We start from the raw sequence: 21,895 nt of genomic DNA on the forward strand, positions 1-21,895 counted from the left end.
GAATAATAATATTAACATTTAGAATATTTTAAAACTTTCAAAGAGCTAATTGCGTGCTTTTAACAGTACCAGTTTTCTATATTACACTTTGCACAGTTTTTTGGTATTAATACAAACTTTTGAAATACTAGCAGCACTTATATCAATAATGTTTTGAGTAATCCGAGAAAAACAAAATAAATCAAATTTCTGATGTTATGATCGTTGCGCTCCTTTAGCTGGACGGTACGTATACGGACTCACACCATTTGAAAACGTGTTTTGATACTGGTGGTGGATACAGCATAGTTAACCCATTGTGTAGCTTTGGGCTTAACAACAACCAAATAAACGATTGATATAGTATAAATTGTATTTTAAAATGCCTTTAGATAATAAAAAGGTATGAATCTGTTAGTTACTTCTAATCTCTGTACAAAAATAAGTATTGCGTAAAATAAGCTTATTATCTGTATCTTTCTGTTATGGTGTGTATTTCGTCTGTTGCAGCAGGTAAAATTTCCTTGTATTCTACAAAGGACACACGTATTAATTTTGACCTGAATTTTCACAGTTTGGCGATGTCAAGAGTGTCATCCTTGTAATGAAACTTTCTGTTTTGATTTACAAATAAAATAACCATCACTGTCATAGCATATCTATATACACATGTAAACATATAGAAGCATAACTATATGTGCCTTTAAAAGAAAACACATTACAGTGAAATTCTGACAAAGCCTTTCTTTTTCTTTCCCCATAGTTTAGCCTACTATATAATTAACTTTTAACTTGTTCTTCTCAACAAGTAGATAAAAAGAAATTCCTTGTTTTTCTGCAGAAAATGTCCGAAAATATTCTTGTGCTGGTTATTTACTGTAATAAATTGCTGACAGAATATTTTCGTTTCCAAGTGATCAAGTTCTTCTTGGTTAATGAGGCACTAGGCTATATTGTTCAGGCGTCTTTGTTTCAAAGAATTACGAAACCAGGTCTTAAGCTTTCTAAGAGCACCAACGCTTTACTCAGTTTCAGCAGAGGAGACAGAGATAACTAACAGTAACCTCGCAGTAACCTAATCAAAAAAGCCATGAAACTCAAACAGCATGCCCCCCAATATTTCTACCTGTATTTTGAGCTTAATATGACTAACTACCCACATGATGGCTTCCTGGTCAACTCTGGGTATTGGTCCACAGCATTGTTAGTCCCTCTACTGAGGAGGAGTTTCTCCAATTTCTCAAGCGTCTGGAGGCCTCTATGGTTTAAAAGTTCCCTAAACTGCAGATCTATAGTGTCTAGCAGCTGGTAGTACTCAGATTTGTAAACTTTAAAGAAGATGTTAGTGTATGTGCAACAGCCTTACCAGTAAGACTCTTGGGTGTTTTTTTTATTTGTGGCATTTGAATTGGCTGGATATTCAAGGCATTGATTAATCATGTTACTTTATCGTATGCTTTGCTATTATTGTTTTCTTGAAGAGAGGTTTGATACACACCATTGCAGTAAGAATTTCATAAATGTTTTATTCTCACTTTTACAAAGAAATTTTCAGCCATTCCAATTCCTTCATCACTTCAATGGGTAGAATTAGTCCTAAGACTATTTTACCCTTTTGTAATCTTTCCAAAGGCCCTTTTGCTTTAATTGGATACATTTTGTGGGGTACAGAAATTTTAAAGTAGTGTAGGATCTATTCTCAGAGACATTGCTATTGGCTCAAACATCACTTTGATTTTTCCCTGATTGTCGAAACAAGCGTCCTAGCACGTGAATCCACTGCAAATAATACAGAATCATAGGAAAGGCTTTTCCAGCTGCCTGAGTTATGACTTACACAGTAAGGATCACAATGGTCATAAAAAGATAGTGGCTGTACTGCTATAAGAAAAGTATTAGCCTGAGATATTTGCAGCACTATCATAGGTTTTCCTATGAAGACCAGAAAGAGGTAGATGGAGGCAGAGTAAGACATTAGTGGCAAACTTGGATATTCTTTCTCCTGTTGTTGAAGACATTCAATTCTTTGATACCTAAAACTTCTTCATGTATTATCAGATTGTGATCCAACTAGCGGGGGCAGACTGACTCTTGTTAGTGCCAGGTATATTTTATGTTCCATCAATAATCACTAAATATTACAGTAGTAGCGTTTATTTGTGTTTTCTTATAGCAAAGCCACATCGGGCTATCTGCTGTGTTCACCGAGAGGAATGGAACCCTTGATTTTAACGTTGTAAATCCGAAGACTTACCGTTGTGCCAGCGAAGGACGCAGTAATGGCACAAGAGTGATTTGCTTTGCAATATATCTTACATTGGAGTTGCTAATTGAACTAAGAATCTTATTTTAAACTTTAGAGTAGATATAATTTTGATTACGTATCAACTACACACAAAACTTGTATCATCCTCTGACCTCAACTTCAACAACTGGCTTGGATTTCCCCTCACTTTCCCCATGACATATTGTCAGAAATTGCAATATTTTAATAATCTTCAATGGACTCAGCAGATAGTCCGTTGTGGCTTTGCTATAAGAAAGCACACACACATACCTAATCTTCAACAGGTAAAGTACGGAAAATAAACGTATGAATTAAACTTACAAACAAATCTATAAACATGGACAAAGAAGTGATGGCTGTCAACAAATAATTAAAACTTGCGTACCACAGGAAACTAGTCTAAGTTTCATCCATTGGCACAGGCAAATTAAAGTGTTACAAACACTTTGCAAGAAAACTATTCGTCAAAATTTCACGAGATTTTGTGCAAAAGCAAAATAATGGTATTTTGTATCCCCACCAACTTTAAAGTTTAGTTTTTGTTTTAGATGAAACTAGCCCTGTAGGCCACAAAATATATTGTTTGAAGTCACAAACATTATTACTAGTAGGGTGAAATAAGAAGTAGTGAAATCTATTTTAAATCAGTAGGACAAAGACTGAGATTATACTTGAAGCTTGAAAATTAAACACACGCATCATAGAAATAAATGAGGTGTGCGAAAACGAACAATACGGTCAGATTCGGCTATGCTATATCTTGGAAATGGTTCTGAGGATTCGTTTCATTATTGATTTGCTAACTTTTAATATCTTGTTATGGGATAGCTAGAGTGTAGCTGTTATAATAGGGAGTTTCAGAGGGGCCAGTTTTGTACATAATCACACTGTATACAAAAGTTGAGATTCGCGGGTTCCAATCCCCCGTCCACCAAACGTGCTCGCCCTTTCAGCTGCGATGGAGTCATAATGTATCAATCAATACCACTATTACCACTATTTGTTAGTAAAAAAAAAGTAGCCCAAGAGTTGACGGTGGGTGATGATGGCTATCTGCCTTCCCTTTAGTCTTACGCTGTTAAATTAGGAACGGCTAGCGCAGATATCCCTCATGTAGCCTTGTGCAAAATTCAAACCAAAACCATTTAGAAATACTGTGTCATGGTGGTGTGTTCTCGGGTATGCTTTTTGACTTTTTCGTTGTCCGTGCGACTCACTAAGCAAGTTTTGAAATTGCTATTTAGATTGAAAAATATTTTGTCATGAAATATGTGGACACGTTGTAAAATAAGAACTGGGATAGAAAGAAACTTCTATTGTGTCCTAATCGCAATTATCTAGCTTGTTTAATAATTTAAAACGGATGATATTGGTTTATCTCATGAAACACAATTTAATTAACATTTAAATTGCACTAATTTGCTTTGAAAAAATGCCTTAAGAACACTTTTTCCATCTTCTGAGAAAATTATCAAAGAGCTTATTTGTTTTTGTTATGTAATAGAGGTAGGGGATTAGTTTATGTTATTACCGAAATGTCTTATCTTCAAATTCAGAGGTAACCTTTAATTAAAAATTGGAAAAAAGTCAACCAGTCCTAGTATTCCCTAAATATTGTGTCTGGTAATAGTTTTTTTATACTCGGAATGTGATCATGAGTACATCAGGTAGGTAGCAATATGTTGCAATAGTGTTGTAAATTAAAAATGTACATATTGTGTCGTGTAGTTTCATATTTTTGGAATGTGATTACACGCACATTGACTAAGTATAGCTATATCATAAGTACTTAAGTACCATAGCGCTTATAGGAGAAATGGGCCAGACAAGTATTATGCGCAATACAAATTAAAATCTCGAACACACTACAAACAGCATCTAAACAAAACATTATAAAAACTTTACTCACAATGTTGAATGGTCTAAGATATAAAAAATGTGAACTTTTTAACTTAACTAATAAGATTAACCCGTCAGTGATTCGTTAAATGAAACTCTATTAAAGAATGATTCTAACTTTACCTTTTCTAACTTGGACTCACATTCTAAACTCCGAATTCAAAATAATAGAGACATAATTTGACTGTATAAAAGTATCCTAAACATAACACTCATTAATCATAATATACACACACCTCGATAACATATACTATGTCAGATTATGACCCGTTCTGAACAAATTATAACATTATACATGTCTCCTCGATTTAATTCTGATACACACAGTGTATGAGTCTATTGTTCAGGGCTACAAAAATATAGTAATCCTCTGTTACTTAAACGCTTCTCACCCACTTTTACACAGTAACGTAACCAATATTGCCGATAGAACTATCGTTAACTTCACACAAGCTCATAACTTGACAGTAATTAATGATAATTCCTCCACTCACACACTCCACAACGGGACACAATGTATAATCGACTTTGCTATCGTCCCTCCCACTCTAATTCATTTAACGAACAGCTTCCGAGTACATGATCATAACGAGGGTGATCACCACCCCATTTCCTTTCAAACTAACAATAACAGTACTTCAAACTCCCCTAATCGAAATTGTAGAAGAAACTTCACAGATTTTAATAAAATAAATGAGACTGCATTCCTCTATCACCCCAACCAATTGGTACCACAATCTATAACAACGGTAAACAGCAAAGATTTTGTTTGTTTGTTGAATTTCGAGCAAAGCTACACAAAGGCTATCTGCGCTGGTTATCCCTAATTTTGCAGTGTAAGACTAGAGGGAAGGTAGCTAGTCATTACTATTCACATCAATTCTTATAGAAAAAACGGACAAACTTCAGAACACCTAGTCAAATTAATAGAAACAATCTTCAATGGCTTTAAAAAATTCCAAGCTACAATAGCCCCTTTCCGAAACGTCCAAAAGGTATTTGATATTTTTAGCACAACGGTCTGAAATACAAACTCATGAAATAAACATTCTTATTGCCTTCACTAAATGGATCTCTAACTTTCTTGAGACACTGCACAACAAAGTTTTTGCTTCTTGAACACTGTTGGGTGTTCCTTATAGATTTTGGCTGCTGATCATGAAAATCACATCCAAATTTGCCCATCACGTACCGTTTCATCGAAATCTTCAGTTTTGTCATGTTTTTTTTCATATATTTGTGTCCAAAAATTTTCGTTTCTGTAAGAGACCTATGAACAATGTTTTGTGCAGTCTGGGCATGTCCAGGCATAAAATCAGGCCAGGTTGCAAGCTGTTCTGTAGAAGTATGTAGTCCGGGCATGCCTAGCAGGCCGGAGCCAGCTTGACACTGTCTCAGCAGACTATAAAAGTAGCTTGCATACACAGATGCTGCTCATTGGATTAATATAGACCTTATAGTGTGTACATTCTGCTATATTTGTGGCGAGTGTACGCTTGTTCATCAGAGACGCTCAATGACTGCTCTTGTGAAGAAAGCATATCATCTGTACTTCGGCTGTAAAATTGGTGATCAAAACCAGGAATGAGTGCCTCACATTTGTTGTGCGATATGTGCTGTCTGTTTGAGAGCTTGGCTCAGAGGCACTCGAAAGACAATGCCGTTTGCTGTCCCGATGATATGGCGAGAACAGAAAGACCATGTGACGGACTATTACTTCTGTTTGACTAAAGTGTCTGGTTTATCTGCCAAAAACAAGAAGTCAATTGAATAACTTAATCTGCCTTCAACAATGAGACCCGTGCAGCATGACGACAGTCTTCCAATTCCGAAACCACCAGAGGAATGGACCTTAAACGAAATAGATGAAGAAACTGCAATGCAGGAAACTGGCAGTGACATTGATCCGGATTTTGAACCGTGCTCCTCAGGCGATCCACATCTCATGACACAGTCAGAATTAAACGGTCTGGTCAGAGATTTGGGTCTCTTAAAAGCAAAAGACGAATTGCTGGGTTCGAGACTGCAGGAATGGTGTTTGCTATCACCAGGTACGAAATTTTCTGTTTTTCGAAGCCGCCAAGATGATACAACCAAATTCTTTGCACAAGTTGACAGTCTCTGTTTCTGTGTTGACATCGAAGGATTGTTCTCTGCTTTGGGTTGTAACCATGACCCACAAGAGTGGCGTCTCTTAATTGATTAATCAATGTTAAGCCTCAAAGCTGTTCTGTTACACAATGACAACGTTCACCCTTCAATACCTGTTGGCTATGCAGCACACATGAAAGAAACCTACGAGAACATGGAAATGTTGCTGAAGCACATCCAGTATAGCAAGTACAACTGGAATATCTGTGGAGATCTGAGAGTCGTTGCTCTGTTACTGAGACTGCAGCTCGGCTATACAAAGTACTGTTGTTTCATCTGTGAATGGGACAGTCGTGCCAAAGAGTCACATTATTCTAGACAGAGCTGGCCACTCCGTACAAAGTTAGTTCCAGGACAGAAAAATGTGGCGCATGAACCGCTTGTCGACCCAGCATAGATTTGTTTGCCTTCTCTTCACATAAAATTGGGACTTATGAAAAATTTCGTGAAAGCAATGAACAAAGAAGGCGAAGGTTTTCGTTATTTAAGACAGTTGTTCCCAAGAATAACTGAGGCCAAGATCAAAGAGGGCATTTTTGTTGGCCTCAGATCAGACATATTATGAGTGACAAGCGGTTCGAAGATCTGTTAGTTAGGCTGGAAAAGATTGAATGGAAAGCCTTCAAAGACGTTGTTGACAATTTTCTTGGTAATTACAGAACCCCACATTACATTCAGCTGGTAGACAAACTTCTCAAAGCATACAAAACAATGAAGTGCAACATGTCACTCAAGATTAATTTCCTCCACTTATGCTTGGACTTCTTCCCCGCAAATCCCGGTGCTGTCAGGGACGAACATGGTGAAAGGTTTCACCATGACATTGCTACAATAGAAAAACGATGTCAGGGCAATTGGAATCCATCAATGCTTGCTGACTACTGTTGGACACTGCAACGTGATGCACCTGACATTGAATACAAACGAAAATCATACAAACTTTTAATTATGTTGAACTTAATAGCGTATTAGAAGCATAAACGCAATTAAATACGCTATTGCCGGTAAACAGTTAACCGTCTATTTCTCAGAGTTCCTACGTGATGAAGCAAAACCAAAACTATATTTGTGCATACCTACCAGGTACCTGTCACAATCAGCAAAAACTTTACAGGAAGCAAAACTTTTCAAAAAAATTGGTATGCAGTGAGATCAGAACAGCAAAGGTAAAAAAAAGCAATATCTCTCTACCATTCACCTTCAACACAGCCTGCCACACCACTCACGCACGCGTTCAAATACGCAAATTACATTGCTATCTGGATCACTTCCAGAGATTCCATACTAGCAGCTCTGAAACTACAAAAGATAATCAAAAGAATCACAACCTGGTGATGCAACAAATGTAGAATCAATCAGAATCGAAGTAAGACTCAAGCTATAATTTTCCAAAACATACAAAAAGTTATGAGTGTAAAATGAAACTCTACAACTTCATTATTGTTCTGTCCTTATGAATCCAATTTCTGGGAACGACATTTAATCACAGCCTCACTTAGCATTCACACATGAAAGAAACCTACAAAAACTACAAGTAAGAGTATCGCAGCTAAAAAAGTAGGCCCTCGTACACGCAGTTACAAATCGCAAACCATATGTCACATTTACAAAACAAAATTGTGTGTCTAGAAGAGTCTACTGTCTCCCATAGTACACATCTTCACACTATGTCGAACACCATTCAGAACTACCCCAGATCAAGTCCAGATTATTCAAGCTTGCTAGTACATATACATATATGAAAACAAAATATGTGTTTGTTTGCTCCCTAACTTCTCCGAGCCTACTAGGCCAATCTCAACCAGAAATTATATGTTAAAACTATGAACTATAGGAAATGTCCTAATGGTGTCAAAATTGAGTTTAACCTTATTTCTCTTTTGTAAAACCTTTTGGTTAATTACTCTCAGCCTATTCAGTCAATCTAAAAAAATCTCGGTAGATTGACGCTTCAGACAATGTTGAATATTTTGAAGGAATTTAAGGCAAAGTATGACAGTTACTGGACTGTTTCTTAAACAACTATGCCTTTCTCGTGGTCAGTGAGATTTGTGGTATTTAAAGATGAGATCACTTCAAAATCTTTATTTATTGAAAGATGGAAAAGAAACTGCAAATTTTGTTTATGAAAAAGTTTTGTTAGAATCTTAAAACTTTGAGATAAAGTTTATGTTATCACCCTCAAATATATAATTTATGTTAAACTTACGTTGTTTCAATCAAGTTTAAACATTCCCTTTATTTAACGGGTATTTCAACTTGTATTGTAATAAATCAATTGATTGCAGCTATCTTACTGCACTCTTTCTTTCAATAGTAACTACTCCCCACATCTGGAGAAAATATGTTTCACCTTATAATTTCACACATGACCATAACCGCTCACAGTAATGCTACCTGACAGCAGGTTATATGACTCATAATGCACCTTTCTTTCTAGTATCTTTCAGGTATCAACGTCTCAACATAACTCAAGTCTGCATTTTATATGGGCATTAAATGGCAATTAATTCGATCTCGTTCAGTGAAAGTGGGTCTTCTTAGGGTTCTCCCATTCTTCCCCACCCTACCTTAATTTATGGTATTGGATTTACAGACCCCAGCCATAGTACTTAGATTTATAGTTCCCTGCCCGGTTCTGTTAAAATCTGTTAGTTAGAGTATTTTAACTTTGTTGATGATTCTCCTTTTCATCAGGGGCCCGACATGACCAGGTGGTTAAGGCACTTGACTCGTAATCTGAGGGTCGCGGGTTCGAATTCCCGTCATACCAAACATGTTCGTCCTCTCAACCATGGGGGCGTCATAATGTGACGGTCAATCCCACTATTCGTTGGTAAAAGAGTAGCCCAAGAGTTGGCGGTGGGTGGTGATGAGTAGCTGCCTTCCCTCTAGTCCTACACTACTAAGGGACGGCTAGCACAGATAGCCCCCGAGTAGCTTTGTGCGAAATTCCAAAACAAACAAACAAACAAAACAAACGGTAATCTTCGAACACCCCAAATGTCAAATGGTTTGAATAACATAATTATGATCCAAACGATTTTTTCGTCTAAATATCTATCAAGTTAATTAGTTAGTTAATAACAATAACCATTTTGTAACACAACCAACGAGCTAACAGTACATTTGTAACCATGTTATATGATTACACGCATGATTTGTGAGTTGCCAAGCATAACCCATCCTCATATCACGTGAGGCTGCACAAATACTTATGCACACGTTCTACGTGACCAGTCTGCAACTGTATCAGCTAAATGAAAAATATATGGACTACGTGAGTCTTCTATATATAGTTTCAACTATGATCTAAACTTTGAAAGCGATCAGTTTTATACATCTAACTCGAGAGTTCTGTGTTGGACAAAGCAATTATGTCACAGAAACTGTTGCTTATGATGTGATGACGAATGCTACCATTGCTGAAAGTTAACATGGCTTTGCTTGAGCACTCTACTGGAATGAAGAATAACAAATCGTATAATTTACCTTTGCATTGCTTTCAAAATAATCTAATTATAGGCAAAAGAAAGGTTGCCACAATGGCTAGGTGGAATAAAAATTATAGCAGAAATATTAGAAAAAAGGCAGAAAATTTCGAGAGATAGCTGTAAGAAAACCTACGAGAAGGATAGGCCTAAAACCCAGTTACCCTCGAGACGCAGTACAAATAAAGCTATGAGACAAGTATAAAACATTTTGAAATAAAAAATTAGAAAGTAGGAATTGAAGCACCAAAAAGTAAATAAACAATGTAGGAATGGGCGGTTTAACATTACAAAACTTGATGGGTTTTAGCACAGTTCAACCTTAATGGAGGGTGGCTACTAATTTGCCCATCTCAATTTTGTGTTTGCCTTTGAACTTTGATCCAATTATAAACTTGAACTGAGTTTTTGTCAGTAGCTAATACTTTCTAAATATTCAACATATTTAAGAATTTTAAAAATCAGAGATTTTGACACTGTTCGTTTTACTCACCCCTTACCAGTCAGATAACTATAGTGTCTTCTACAAGCTAAGTACGAGTATTGGAGCTTCCTGTCTCACTTCCGACATCAACCCCCCTTCCTTATGATATATGCATTTTGGATTACGTAATATGATTGCATACAGATATGTATCTGTTCTTGGTTGCTGAACTAAAGTTTACAACAGATAAATTTATTTTTGTTTGTTTGTTTGTTTGAAGTTAAACACAAAGCTACACAATGGACTATCTGTGCTCTACCCATCACAGGTGTTGAAACCCGGTTTCTAGCGTTGTAAGTTGTGCCACTGAAGGGTATGAATTTCTTTACATGAATCTTTCATTTCGTTTGAACAGTTACCAAGTTAGAAGTAACCCATGAAGAATTCTAGTTGTTACAATTTTCATGTTAGAACTAATTCTTCAAAATAAATTATTATTTTTTAAAATTGCTTTGTTTATTTCGTCTGTAACAGAATTTTTAACTTTTGTATAATCTCTCTCTTTCCACCATCTACTTAACCTCATTCAGAAAACACTACATTTCCTTGCAGAAACTCATTTACGTATTTATTCTAGTTATATGTAAGGGTGTATTTGTATATACACATGCATCTTATCTACATATTATTTTCAGTGGTATCTCTATGTAATCTTTAAAAAGAACCAATTAGCACCTTTGGTAATATATTTACAAAGAACAAGCATTTCGTTTGTATGTTGACGAATAACACATATGTTGTTTTTTTTTCTATTTATACATATGCTATGTGTAATGACTGATACTGTCTCGCATCGGATGTGGCCTACTCTTTGGTATGATCGAAAGATCCTAAGTTCGAGCCTTGATATGCCACTGAATATTCTCTGCACACTCATCGTTATAAAAGTGCGACACTCCTTCCTGCTATTTGGTTACGATTAGTGTATACAGTCAATGGTTACACTGAATGGGTTATTTCAATGTTTGCATTAGATCCCGTTAAAGTGAAAAATACTAAATATCATGTCTCAAAATTGATATACTTAATATAATTATATTCAAGACCAATAGGTGAACCATCCAAGTGCATGTTGCTACACATATAAATACCTTTGTCTGCTAACTACTCAGTACCGACTTAACCCATAAGCCACTTAGGGCCCCAATCATACTGGGACCTTACCATTATCCAAGTAAAAAAAAAGTTCGTAATAATAGCAGAATATAGGTAAGAATGACTTTTTATCATTATTATTATTATTCCCAAATATTACCTGAGCCTAGAGTTCCCTAAACCTTAATCCGATCCTGACTACAGAACTCTATTATTTCGCTCTTCACTGGATTTATAAACAATAAAAAGATTAAATTAATCAGTTATTCAATATCCAAACAAACATTTATCGTTGGTTTTAATCCTCTCTTTATGTTGCGTTGTTTTCTATTTTATTTATGTAATGGTGGAGTCTAGTGACCATGATCATTCCTAATATCACGCCTGCTCTTTTTAATTTTCCGGAATACTTAAACATTCATTCGTAAATAATGGTACGTGTGGATGATCAGGAAGAAGTAACGCTAAAATTATATGAAGAATGCAGTTTCAAAGATAACAACACCTTATTCTATCTACATTCGATGATAGTGCCATTACACTTTCTTCTAATAAACTTCCATTATTTTGTACATATAGCCAAACAGTAAACAAATCACCACACCTGATTTAAAAATTCCAATGGAAGACAACCAAGTTTGTCGTTTAGCAATACAAAGAAAAGTGGGTTAAAAGCATATTTTTAAGAGCTTGTTCTTACAAAGAATGTAAGAGCGATCATAGGTAATAGTGTCATATATTCCCATTGTTGCAAACGTATAAAGCAAAACAATTATTAATAAAATCTTAACTCATAAATGTTTTTTTTTTACAATGGCAGAATAAAATATGTCTAAATCGTGAAGGTCAACATTTAATGGGATCGTGATTTTATAAATGTTTAAAATTGTTACTTTGTTGTTGTTCTTATAGTATATATAAACTTGTAAATCGAAGCCTTTGACTGTAAGTGGATACACAAGTACACTTATTTGAGAATAAATCTAGTATAGAATGAATTATTAACTTAAGATAAACAAATAACTCGAGACATTATTTGTTGTATTTTTTCTTCGAAATAATCAGACACAACACAAGCGAACTTCTAGTTTGGACATGGATAAAATAGAGCAGGAGGAACGAATTAAACCTCGAACACTTGGACATCACAGCCGAAGTTTAAACAGTCTAACCTCTTATACGGTGAGTAAAATTTCTGTAAACATTACAGTCACGTGCTTGTTTTAATAGCGTGTTCTCCTGATTAAACTCCACTGGTTAGTTTAGTCTTTATGTTTTTGTTTTTTTATAGAAGCACTCTTTTAATCACTTTTAGTACTGTTAGTATATTGACTTACTTCACCGTTTTAGAAAATTAATGTTTGTAATCTTATTAAACAATTACCTACTTCCTTACATTAAAACTAAAAGTGCTAGTCACTACTCTTTTAAACCAAAGATGGACTTTCTCAGGTTAGAAATAAAACTATAACTACTCTTACTGAACAGCGATCTGCATCCTCATATTGTAACTGTTACTGTTAGTAGCAATTAGGGGGATTGTTCAGTAGCACGCCACCAGAAAGTAACATGTGTAATAACCTCAGGGGATAGGGAGGAGAAGGGTGGAGGTAATAACGTCATAGTTCCAAGAAGTGAAACCAGAGGGTGCATTGTTAAGCCACTTGATAGACGGAAGTTGTCAAGCCCCCATGATCACAAACGTTGCTGCTATCAGAGAGCATATTGCCAGGTGTCATATCATAGTTCGAGTGTTACACAACAAAAAGTGGTTTACTAGGGCCATGAAGTGGCACCTCTTAATGTGTTAGTATGATGAGAGTGCAGATGGATCAACGTGTCATTGACTTTACAGTAACAATCAAAGTCTTAAAATTGATAATTTAACCAAACTTGCTTAACATTGTATTTAGAGTTTCTCTTTATAAGTAAAACAGTAACGATATTTTAGAAAAGTGGACTGTGTTTTTATAGTGTTTCACACTAAAGATAGTGTTTGCATTGACGGTTAGTGTTGCTAAGTGTCTATAGGCTGATGGTGTTACTATGCACATTGTACATGTTTTAGAAAGGTATGGGGTGTTTCTATAAGAGACAGTGTTATTATACTTCTGTAGGATTGCATACAGATTCCAACTTGTCTCAACTTACGTTTACATTCTTCAGTTACGTATTTATCTGTATTACATGTGATTCTACAGGAGGATAATGTTACTGAGGTTCTGTAAGCAGATGATGCTACTAAAAACTGTTAACATAGTTCGTAGGATTGTTAGTTAATCAGTAGTATTTTACCTTATTTTTGTAACATATATTTTACAAATCCTGTAAAGGACGGATTTTTCGTGACATGTGTCTGTAAATATCATGACTGTTTTACTAGTTTGGATTTATGGACTAAATATGCTATTTCTCTAGCCGAGTGTTATTGTGTGTAACAGTAAATGAGTTCAAGACAAAATATTTCATTTGATACATGTTGGCAATTACTTTATAATTTTCATGTGTTTTACAAAGGCTGATAATTTACATATAGGTATACAGTGTTTTCATTATAAGGTTTTACTAAGATTTTTTAAGTGGATGGTCTTACAAAAGATATTTCATGGGTCTATGGAGAGGGACCTATGTTTCTATAGGAAAATTGGGTTACTGTAGTCCCATAAGGCTGCACACAGATTTCAACTTGTCTCAACTTATGTTTATAATATTCATTTATATAGTTAATTGTATTTCACGTGTTATGAAATAATGCAGATGGTCTTACCATGCCGGTTTTATTACTAAGTGTAGTGCTGTTTAGACGGATGGTGTTTCCATAAATAGATAGTTGAATAAGATGGTGAGTTCATCGTAGGGTGTCTCAACATGTGATTATGTCATCAACATTGTAGTCTAGACTTAATTATGTGTCCTAAAAATTACAAGTAAAACTTTTACAAACACTATCTTTAGTAACACAAGCCACCTATACCTTTCTAAAGTTTATTTAATGTTTTACTTATAAATAAGGACCCAAAGTTGAGTAAGTTAAATTAAATTATTAATTTTAAGACTGATTGTTTCTATAATTTATGATGATCTGCACGCTCATAACAGAACAATTTTGACAACTTCCCCTATCATGTCACATAACACAACGATCTACTTTCTCACATAGAAAAAAGCCAGTCATACATATACAACGTATAATTTTCTTCCTGCTCCCTTTTTACATTTTTCACATTTGTATATAGTTATCAGAGACCTGCGAAACATATACAATCAAATTAGTATATTTATTACAACGTACTTTTTTATAAACAGGATTTCTTTAATAATACAAATAAATTCTTTCACAGACATCGAAATATATGACTAATTGTTTGAGGCCTAACATTAGTCAACCCAAAGAGATAACAATGTACTTTTATACCGCTTTTATTTATTTACTTTTGTTAGGGTTTAACTTTACAGTACTTAATACTATCAATAAACAAACTTAAGATGTTATTCTACGACCTAGCATTAAATCTCTACTTTAAGTATATTTACATTCGCTTTTTGCCTGGCATGGCCAGGTAGGTTAAGGCGTTCGACTCCTAATCTGAAAGTCGCGGATTCGAGTCCCCGTCATACCACACATGCTCGCCCTTTTAGCCGAGAGGACGTTATGTTTTTGGCCAGTCCCACTATTCTTTGGTAAAAGAGTAGCCCGAGAGTTGGCGGTGGGTGGTGATGACTAGCTGCCTTCTCTCTAGTCTAACAGTGCTAAATTAGGGACGCTTTGCGTGAATTAAAACAAAAACAAACATCCGCTTTTTATTTATATCCGTTGAAATGAAATTAGTACGCATTTTCATGACAGACCAAAACTGAGGACTATTTTAATAAAAGTTATCGAAGCAAGAAATATCAGTTAATATATTCCTTAACCCTACATTTCATAGCTATTTAAAATAGTCAACAAAACTGGTAAAATAATTGTTGATTTGTTAATTTAGAATCTCAGTTGATTAAAGAGGTTTGTTTCTTTTATTAAAAAAATATTGGTGATATAACAGAAAATAGCTCAATAGCGAATCGATTTAAGTTAAAATTGAATCAGTACATTTACTCGTATGATAAATTTTATGCACTTGCTTCTAAGTTAGGTGTTCCCAAATTGCAACTTAACTTTAGGCTTTCTATACCACTAAACTTTCATGGTTTCACGAACCCCTTGCAACCCCATCACTAAACTCATAATAAACAAACAGTAATCAAAGTATTTTATCTGGATAAATGCATTTTGGTTTTTATTATTCTTCCTATTTTGAAAAATCAAGAAACATCGGGAGCATGTTACGTGTTGCCTTTCATAAAAGTTAGATATTTTCCAGGCTATTTTATAATATATAAAATTTGTTTGGGGCAAATACTTAATTATAAAGTGGTATACAAGGGGGCGCTAAAAGTTACAATATTATTATTATTCAAGTTTAGGTTTGATTTATTTATTATCTGATTATTACAGCATGGCCAGGTGGGTCAAGGTGTTCGACTCGTAATCTGAGGGTCGCGAATTCGAATCCCCGTCGTACCAAACATGTTCGCCCTTTCAGCCATGGGGGCGGTATACTTTGACAATCAAGCCCACTATTTGTTGGTAAAAGAGTAGCCCAAGAGTTGGCGGTGGGTGGTGACGACTAGCTGCCTCCCCTCTAGTCTTACACTTCTAAATTAGAAACGGCTTGCACAGATAGCCCTCGAGTAGCCGGGCCTGTCAGTGAATTACTCCCATTCCATTGAGTCAAGCTCAAACAATTTTGGCAGGTTGACGCTTTAGACAATGTTCAATATTCTAAAGACATTCGAGGCTGCAGTATGAAAGTTGCTGGATTGTTTCTCAAATACCAATGCTTTTCTCGTGCTCAGTGAAATGTAGGATGTTCAAGGGTAGGATCACCTTACAATTTTTATTTGTTAGTAGGTGAAAAGCAAACTGCAAATGCTGTGTATGAAAAAGCTTTGTTATAATTTTAAATTTTTGAGGTAAACTTCATATTCAAATTGTTACTTCGTATTATGTAATTGCTGTTAAACTTGTACTCTTTATATGAAATTTAAACATCCCAGTCACTAGATGTGTATTTCAGCTTCTATTAACATAAAAGTGTGGAAGTGTGCGCGCGCACATTTTCGCTAGACAAATCACCTTTTTGTGTGTGTGAATACGCCGATATAATTGTGAAACACAAATTACGCCATAATTTTTACCAGATATGAAGGGGTATGCAAAATTTTCCGAATTGATCATACATTTATCTACATTAAAGCAACGCCAGTAAGTTTCTCGTTAACATAACTACCACCATATCCACCAGATGTAGTCGGGAGGTTTTGGAACGTGGTCTTTAAAACCGTAATAGTAGCGTTTCGCAACGTTATTTTAATTCCCGTAATTAGAACATAATTACAATTAAAACAAGCCATAATTAATTTTTACTTCTGAATATAATAATCAGATGTTAAATAAATGAAACCTAAACATGTATGAGCGTCAGAGAATATTTTTAGAACCCTCTCTTATACAAATCTATGGTAACATATTTGTCCGAAAAGAAATATACCTTCAAATTTTGTACATTGTAAAATAGCCTGGAAAATCTATTATAATAACGTTCAAATTTTGTTTGTCAAGAAAATGCGCGCGCACCTTACCATCTAGTCCCCTGATGGTACAGTAGTAAATCAACGGATTTATAATGCTAAAATCAGGGGTTCGATTCCCGTCGGTGGGCTCAGCAGATAGCCCGATGTGGCTTTGCTATAAGAAAACACACACAAACACAAATCACTCTCTAAATGCGCAAGATGGATGTGAATATACCTTAGCAGACATTTTATACACAAACATACTACAATTTTAAAAATTGTAAAAAAATTTTAAAAAAAAGTCTAACGTTAGTTTGTAGGATAAAATTATAACTTTACTTATTGGTGGTATTAAGTTCGGTAAAGTTCAACTCCATCTAAAGCAAATCAAAAACGTACTGACGTTACACTGTTAATTTATCTTTTTATTGAGTATCACCGTACTTAATGAAGGGTGAAAGAATCTTAGGTCTCAGACAAGTAGGCCCGGCATGGCCAAACGTGTTAAGGCGTTCGACTGCAAATGTTGTTTAAGAAGAAGTTTGGTTAGAATCTTAAAACTTTGAGATCAAGTTTATGTTATCACCCTCAAATATATAATTTATGTTAAACTTACGTTGTTTCAATCAAGTTTAAACATTCCCTTTCATTTAACGGGTATTTCAACTTGTATTGTAATAAATCAATTGATTGCAGCTATCTTACTGTACTCTTTCTTTCAATAGTAACTACTCCCCACATCTGGAAAAATATGTTTCACCTTATAATTTCACACATGACCATAACCGCTCACAGTAATGCTACCTGACAGCAGGTTATATGACTCATAATGCACCTTTCTTTCTAGTATCTTTCAGGTATCAACGTCTCAACATAACTCAAGTCTGCATTTTATATGGGCATTAAATGGCAATTAATTCGATCTCGTTCAGTGAAAGTGGGTCTTCTTAGGGTTCTCCCATTCTTCCCCACCCTACCTTAATTTATGGTATTGGATTTACAGACCCCAGCCATGGTACTTAGATTTACAGGTTCCTGCCCGGCTCTGTTAAAATCTGTTTGTTAGAGTATTTTAATTTTGTCGATGATTCTCCTTTTCATCAGGGACCCGGCATGGCCAGGTGGTTAAGGCACTTGACTGGTAATCTGAGGGTCGCGGGTTCGAATTCCCATCATACCAAACATGTTCGTCCTCTCAGCCATGAGGGCGTCATAATGTGACAGTCAATCCCACTATTCGTTGGTAAAAGAGTAGCCCAAGAGTTAGCTGCCTTCCCTCTAGTCTTACACTGCTAAATTAGGGACGGCTAGCGCAGATAGCCCTCGAGTAGCTTTGCGCGACATTCAAAACAAACAAACTTAGATAAATGGACTTACATACTTCACTTTGGCGTTTGCGATTATAATTTTATTTGGTATTATTCTAGAAATTATGTATTTAAAGAAGTACTGTCGCAATAACGATATTAATTTGACCGCAAATATCTTGCGGGTCTCTGCTAACTATACACAGATATTAAGATATCTTGCGGGTCTCTGCTAACTATACACAGATATTAAGATATCTTGCGGGTCTCTGCTAACTATACACAGATATTAAGATATCTTGCGGGTCTCTGCTAACTATACACAGATATTAAGATATCTTGCGGGTCTCTGCTAACTATACACAGATATTAAGAACGTTAAGACAACAACGATAAATTGTGTATCTGTGGATAGTTTCAGTGGACGGAAGTAGATAGTTATTTAACAGGAACATTTCTAATGTAAAGAAGTAGATTGTTTGTAATACATGAATGATCCTGATGTGAAGAAGTAGGTCGTTGTTTAATCAGTATTAACAGTTTTTAAATTCAATTTCCATTCCAACTACTATAGCTACAGAATTTTGGGTGTGTCATTTTTTTAATACTACTTTCTATTCTTATTGTAATATTCGCAGAATTGTAGGATATTTTAAAAACACATTGTTTCTTTGTGTACCAATGATGACAACTAATCAGACAAGAAATTCTGTCCACAGAGTTTCAGTGAAAGCATGAACAGTGTGTATAGCGCCGCTGGTGGAGGTAGACATGGGTCAGTGATAGTCACTGGAGATGTTCTATTTAGTATCCACTTCTCGCCCGAGTCTGGAATTCTGTCTGTCCATGTCATTCAGTGTAGGGATTTAGTAGCGGTCGACTCCAAACACAACAAATCAGACCCGTAAGTAGCAAGACATATCTACATCTAAAAATTACATTGGAAATAATAAAAAAAAGTTAATAACCTTCCTAAGAGGGATGAAAGGTGTGAACAGGAAACTAATACAACTTTTTAAGGAAAAGACTGTTGCATAAAAAAGGGAAATTAGCAATTATAAATATATTAACACCTGCACAAATTACAACCAAAAGTCATTAAATTCTACAGTAAAGGTAGAAAAGCTAAATAATCATTAATAGTTCACAAACATAAAAGTAATGAAGACTAAAGAAGATGACTGTTAACAAATGATTAAAACCAGGGTAGCTGTGAAATAGTTAGTAGAGAAAATCAAGTGATGCTAGTTAACATTTAAAACCAGGGTAGCTGTGAAATAGTTAATAGAGAAAATCAAGTGATGCTAGTTAACATTTAAAACCAGGGTAGCTGTGAAATAGTTAATAGAGAAAATCAAGTGATGCTAGTTAACATTTAAAACCAGGGTAGCTGTGAAATAGTTAGTGGAGAAAATCAAGTGATGCTAGTTAACATTTAAAACCAGGGTAGCTGTGAAATAGTTAGTAGAGAAAATCAAGTGATGCTAGTTAACATTTAAAACCAGGGTAGCTGTGAAATAGTTAGTAGAGAAAATCAAGTGATGCTAGTTAACATTTAAAACCAGGGTAGCTGTGAAATAGTTAGTAGAAAAAATCAAGTGATGCTAGTTTTACTATCGAATGCACTTTTGTTCCCTTAGCCTAGATTTTTATTATCATTAGTAATTTCTGATTTATTGTAATACTATTTTTTCTACTTCTGATGGGTTTATGACCAGAACATTCTACGTGTCCTTAATATACTCTTATAAGTATGTTTTTATTTCAGTAAAAACGATGTAAACTGCAATTTGGAGATAACGAAGTCAACCAAAACATTATAATTGTTTATACTTTTAAAATATTAACTATGGAAATTGCTTCATCAATAAGGAAACTATCTTAGGATATATTTGCAGAAAGCACCTTATCTATTACCATATGACATTATTTTTATATTAAATTGTGTGTAGGCTCACTTGAGTTATTTTGAACATTTTATTTAATTTTGCTTTTTTTACATCTATTTTCCAATGGGAGGGTTCCCTGGTTAGAAGTTTACTGATTTTTAAAGCTAAAATTCGGGGTTCAATTCTTTGCAGTGGACACAGCAGATAAACCAATGTGGGTTTGCTCTTTAACAAACAGTTAGTGTGACCACCATCATCAAAAAACTTCATAACTTTTCTTTGAGATGCAATTGGTATTAAAATATAACATTCTTTAAAAATTTCACTGTCATTTTGCCATAAAATTATTCTTGATGCTAAATTATTGAGATCCATCTGTTTTCCTATTTTGAAGAGTTTAAACCATTTATTTTGTGATGTAAATGTAGATCTTGAATATTAGCAAATGAAACTACATCCAGTCACATTTTCATACATTTTGAAAAAGAATTGAGACACATTTGTACTTATGGAATCAATAATTTGTCACATTGCATACTGATTGGTTTATAAGACTCATACTAACATAAATTTAATGTTACATCATTCACTAGAAGAAGACATATGGGTTGTATATCACATGAAGTGTGAACCTGTAGGAAGAAAGTGCATATCAAGAACACATTATGATAATAACCTAACAGGTTACCTTCAAAGAGGGAGTGAAGAAATTTTCCATTGAAGATGTTATCATTTGTATTGAATGTCATCAACAATACTGTGATTTCAAACACTGTGCACCACATGATCTCTCCCCCCATGTGGCAATGAAATTAATAGAAGTATTAATGATCCTCTACATTTCATTTCTAGTATCTCCTCAAGCCTGTGCAAACCTTAAACACATTTAAGACTGGATACTAGGTCACTGAAAATGCATTGCCCCCAGAAAAGACTATTGTGCAATTTGAGGCCCAAGCCCAAGTATTTTCATGTATAATATTATCATCTCTTACTAGATTCAAATGTGATACACTATACAATTTGTAATACATGTACAGCAGAAAAAGAGTCAGCTGAAATAGATTTCCACAGACCTCACAAGCTAACATGAGGGAGCTGACAAAGTCTCAGTCTGATTACTTGTCTTCCCAGGTTCGATGTTTAAGTAATATCCATGTGTGTGAGAACCTGTTTGCAGATTCTTTTGTTAAACACATATGTCAACATCTTAGTTCTATCAGTGCTGGACAGAACTGATTCACTGTGTTCTACATTTTGAATTTCTTTAACATCACTCAGGAATCTTGAACTAGGCAGGTAATCATGGAGAAACTTACATCTGTAACTTAAAAACACTTTTTATATTTCTTTTGTTGGATATGAATCACTGGCAAATCTGAAATGAATTATATATATTTTTCTTTTTTAACACTTTTGGTAGAAGCTTTGAGACTATTTTCTCTATATCGCAGAAGGGTTTGTCATATGATATTGAATAAATTACTAACAATACCAAATCTTATAATCAAACTATGCAGAGTTTTGCTTACCTGATTTATTTGTTCAATTACATCATACCAAACCACTAAAAAAATTATAAATCTGTATAATTTTAGTACTTCTCCTAATGCTCCAGCTTCAGAATAGGTTATACTATCCATTGCAATTACCTTAAATTTCTTTAATGCCATCAATATACCTTTTGTTTGGCATTT

General features: G+C 34.9%; 1 protein-coding gene across 2 annotated transcripts in view; it reads left to right on the forward strand.

Annotated features, from left to right (window-relative positions):
• The window catches only part of LOC143229158 (uncharacterized), a 72,835-nt gene that overhangs the window by 22,597 nt on the left and 28,343 nt on the right, over nucleotides 1-21,895 (forward strand). For both annotated transcript variants that reach the window (XM_076461068.1, XM_076461066.1), the window contains exons 3-4: nucleotides 12,452-12,568; nucleotides 19,029-19,213. In XM_076461068.1, coding sequence (XP_076317183.1) covers nucleotides 12,452-12,568; nucleotides 19,029-19,213 — 302 coding nt within the window. The remainder of the gene's footprint in view (nucleotides 1-12,451; nucleotides 12,569-19,028; nucleotides 19,214-21,895) is intronic.

Source organism: Tachypleus tridentatus, chromosome 10, assembly GCF_004210375.1.
Source record: "Tachypleus tridentatus isolate NWPU-2018 chromosome 10, ASM421037v1, whole genome shotgun sequence".
NCBI classification, from domain to species: Eukaryota; Metazoa; Arthropoda; class Merostomata; order Xiphosura; family Limulidae; genus Tachypleus; species Tachypleus tridentatus.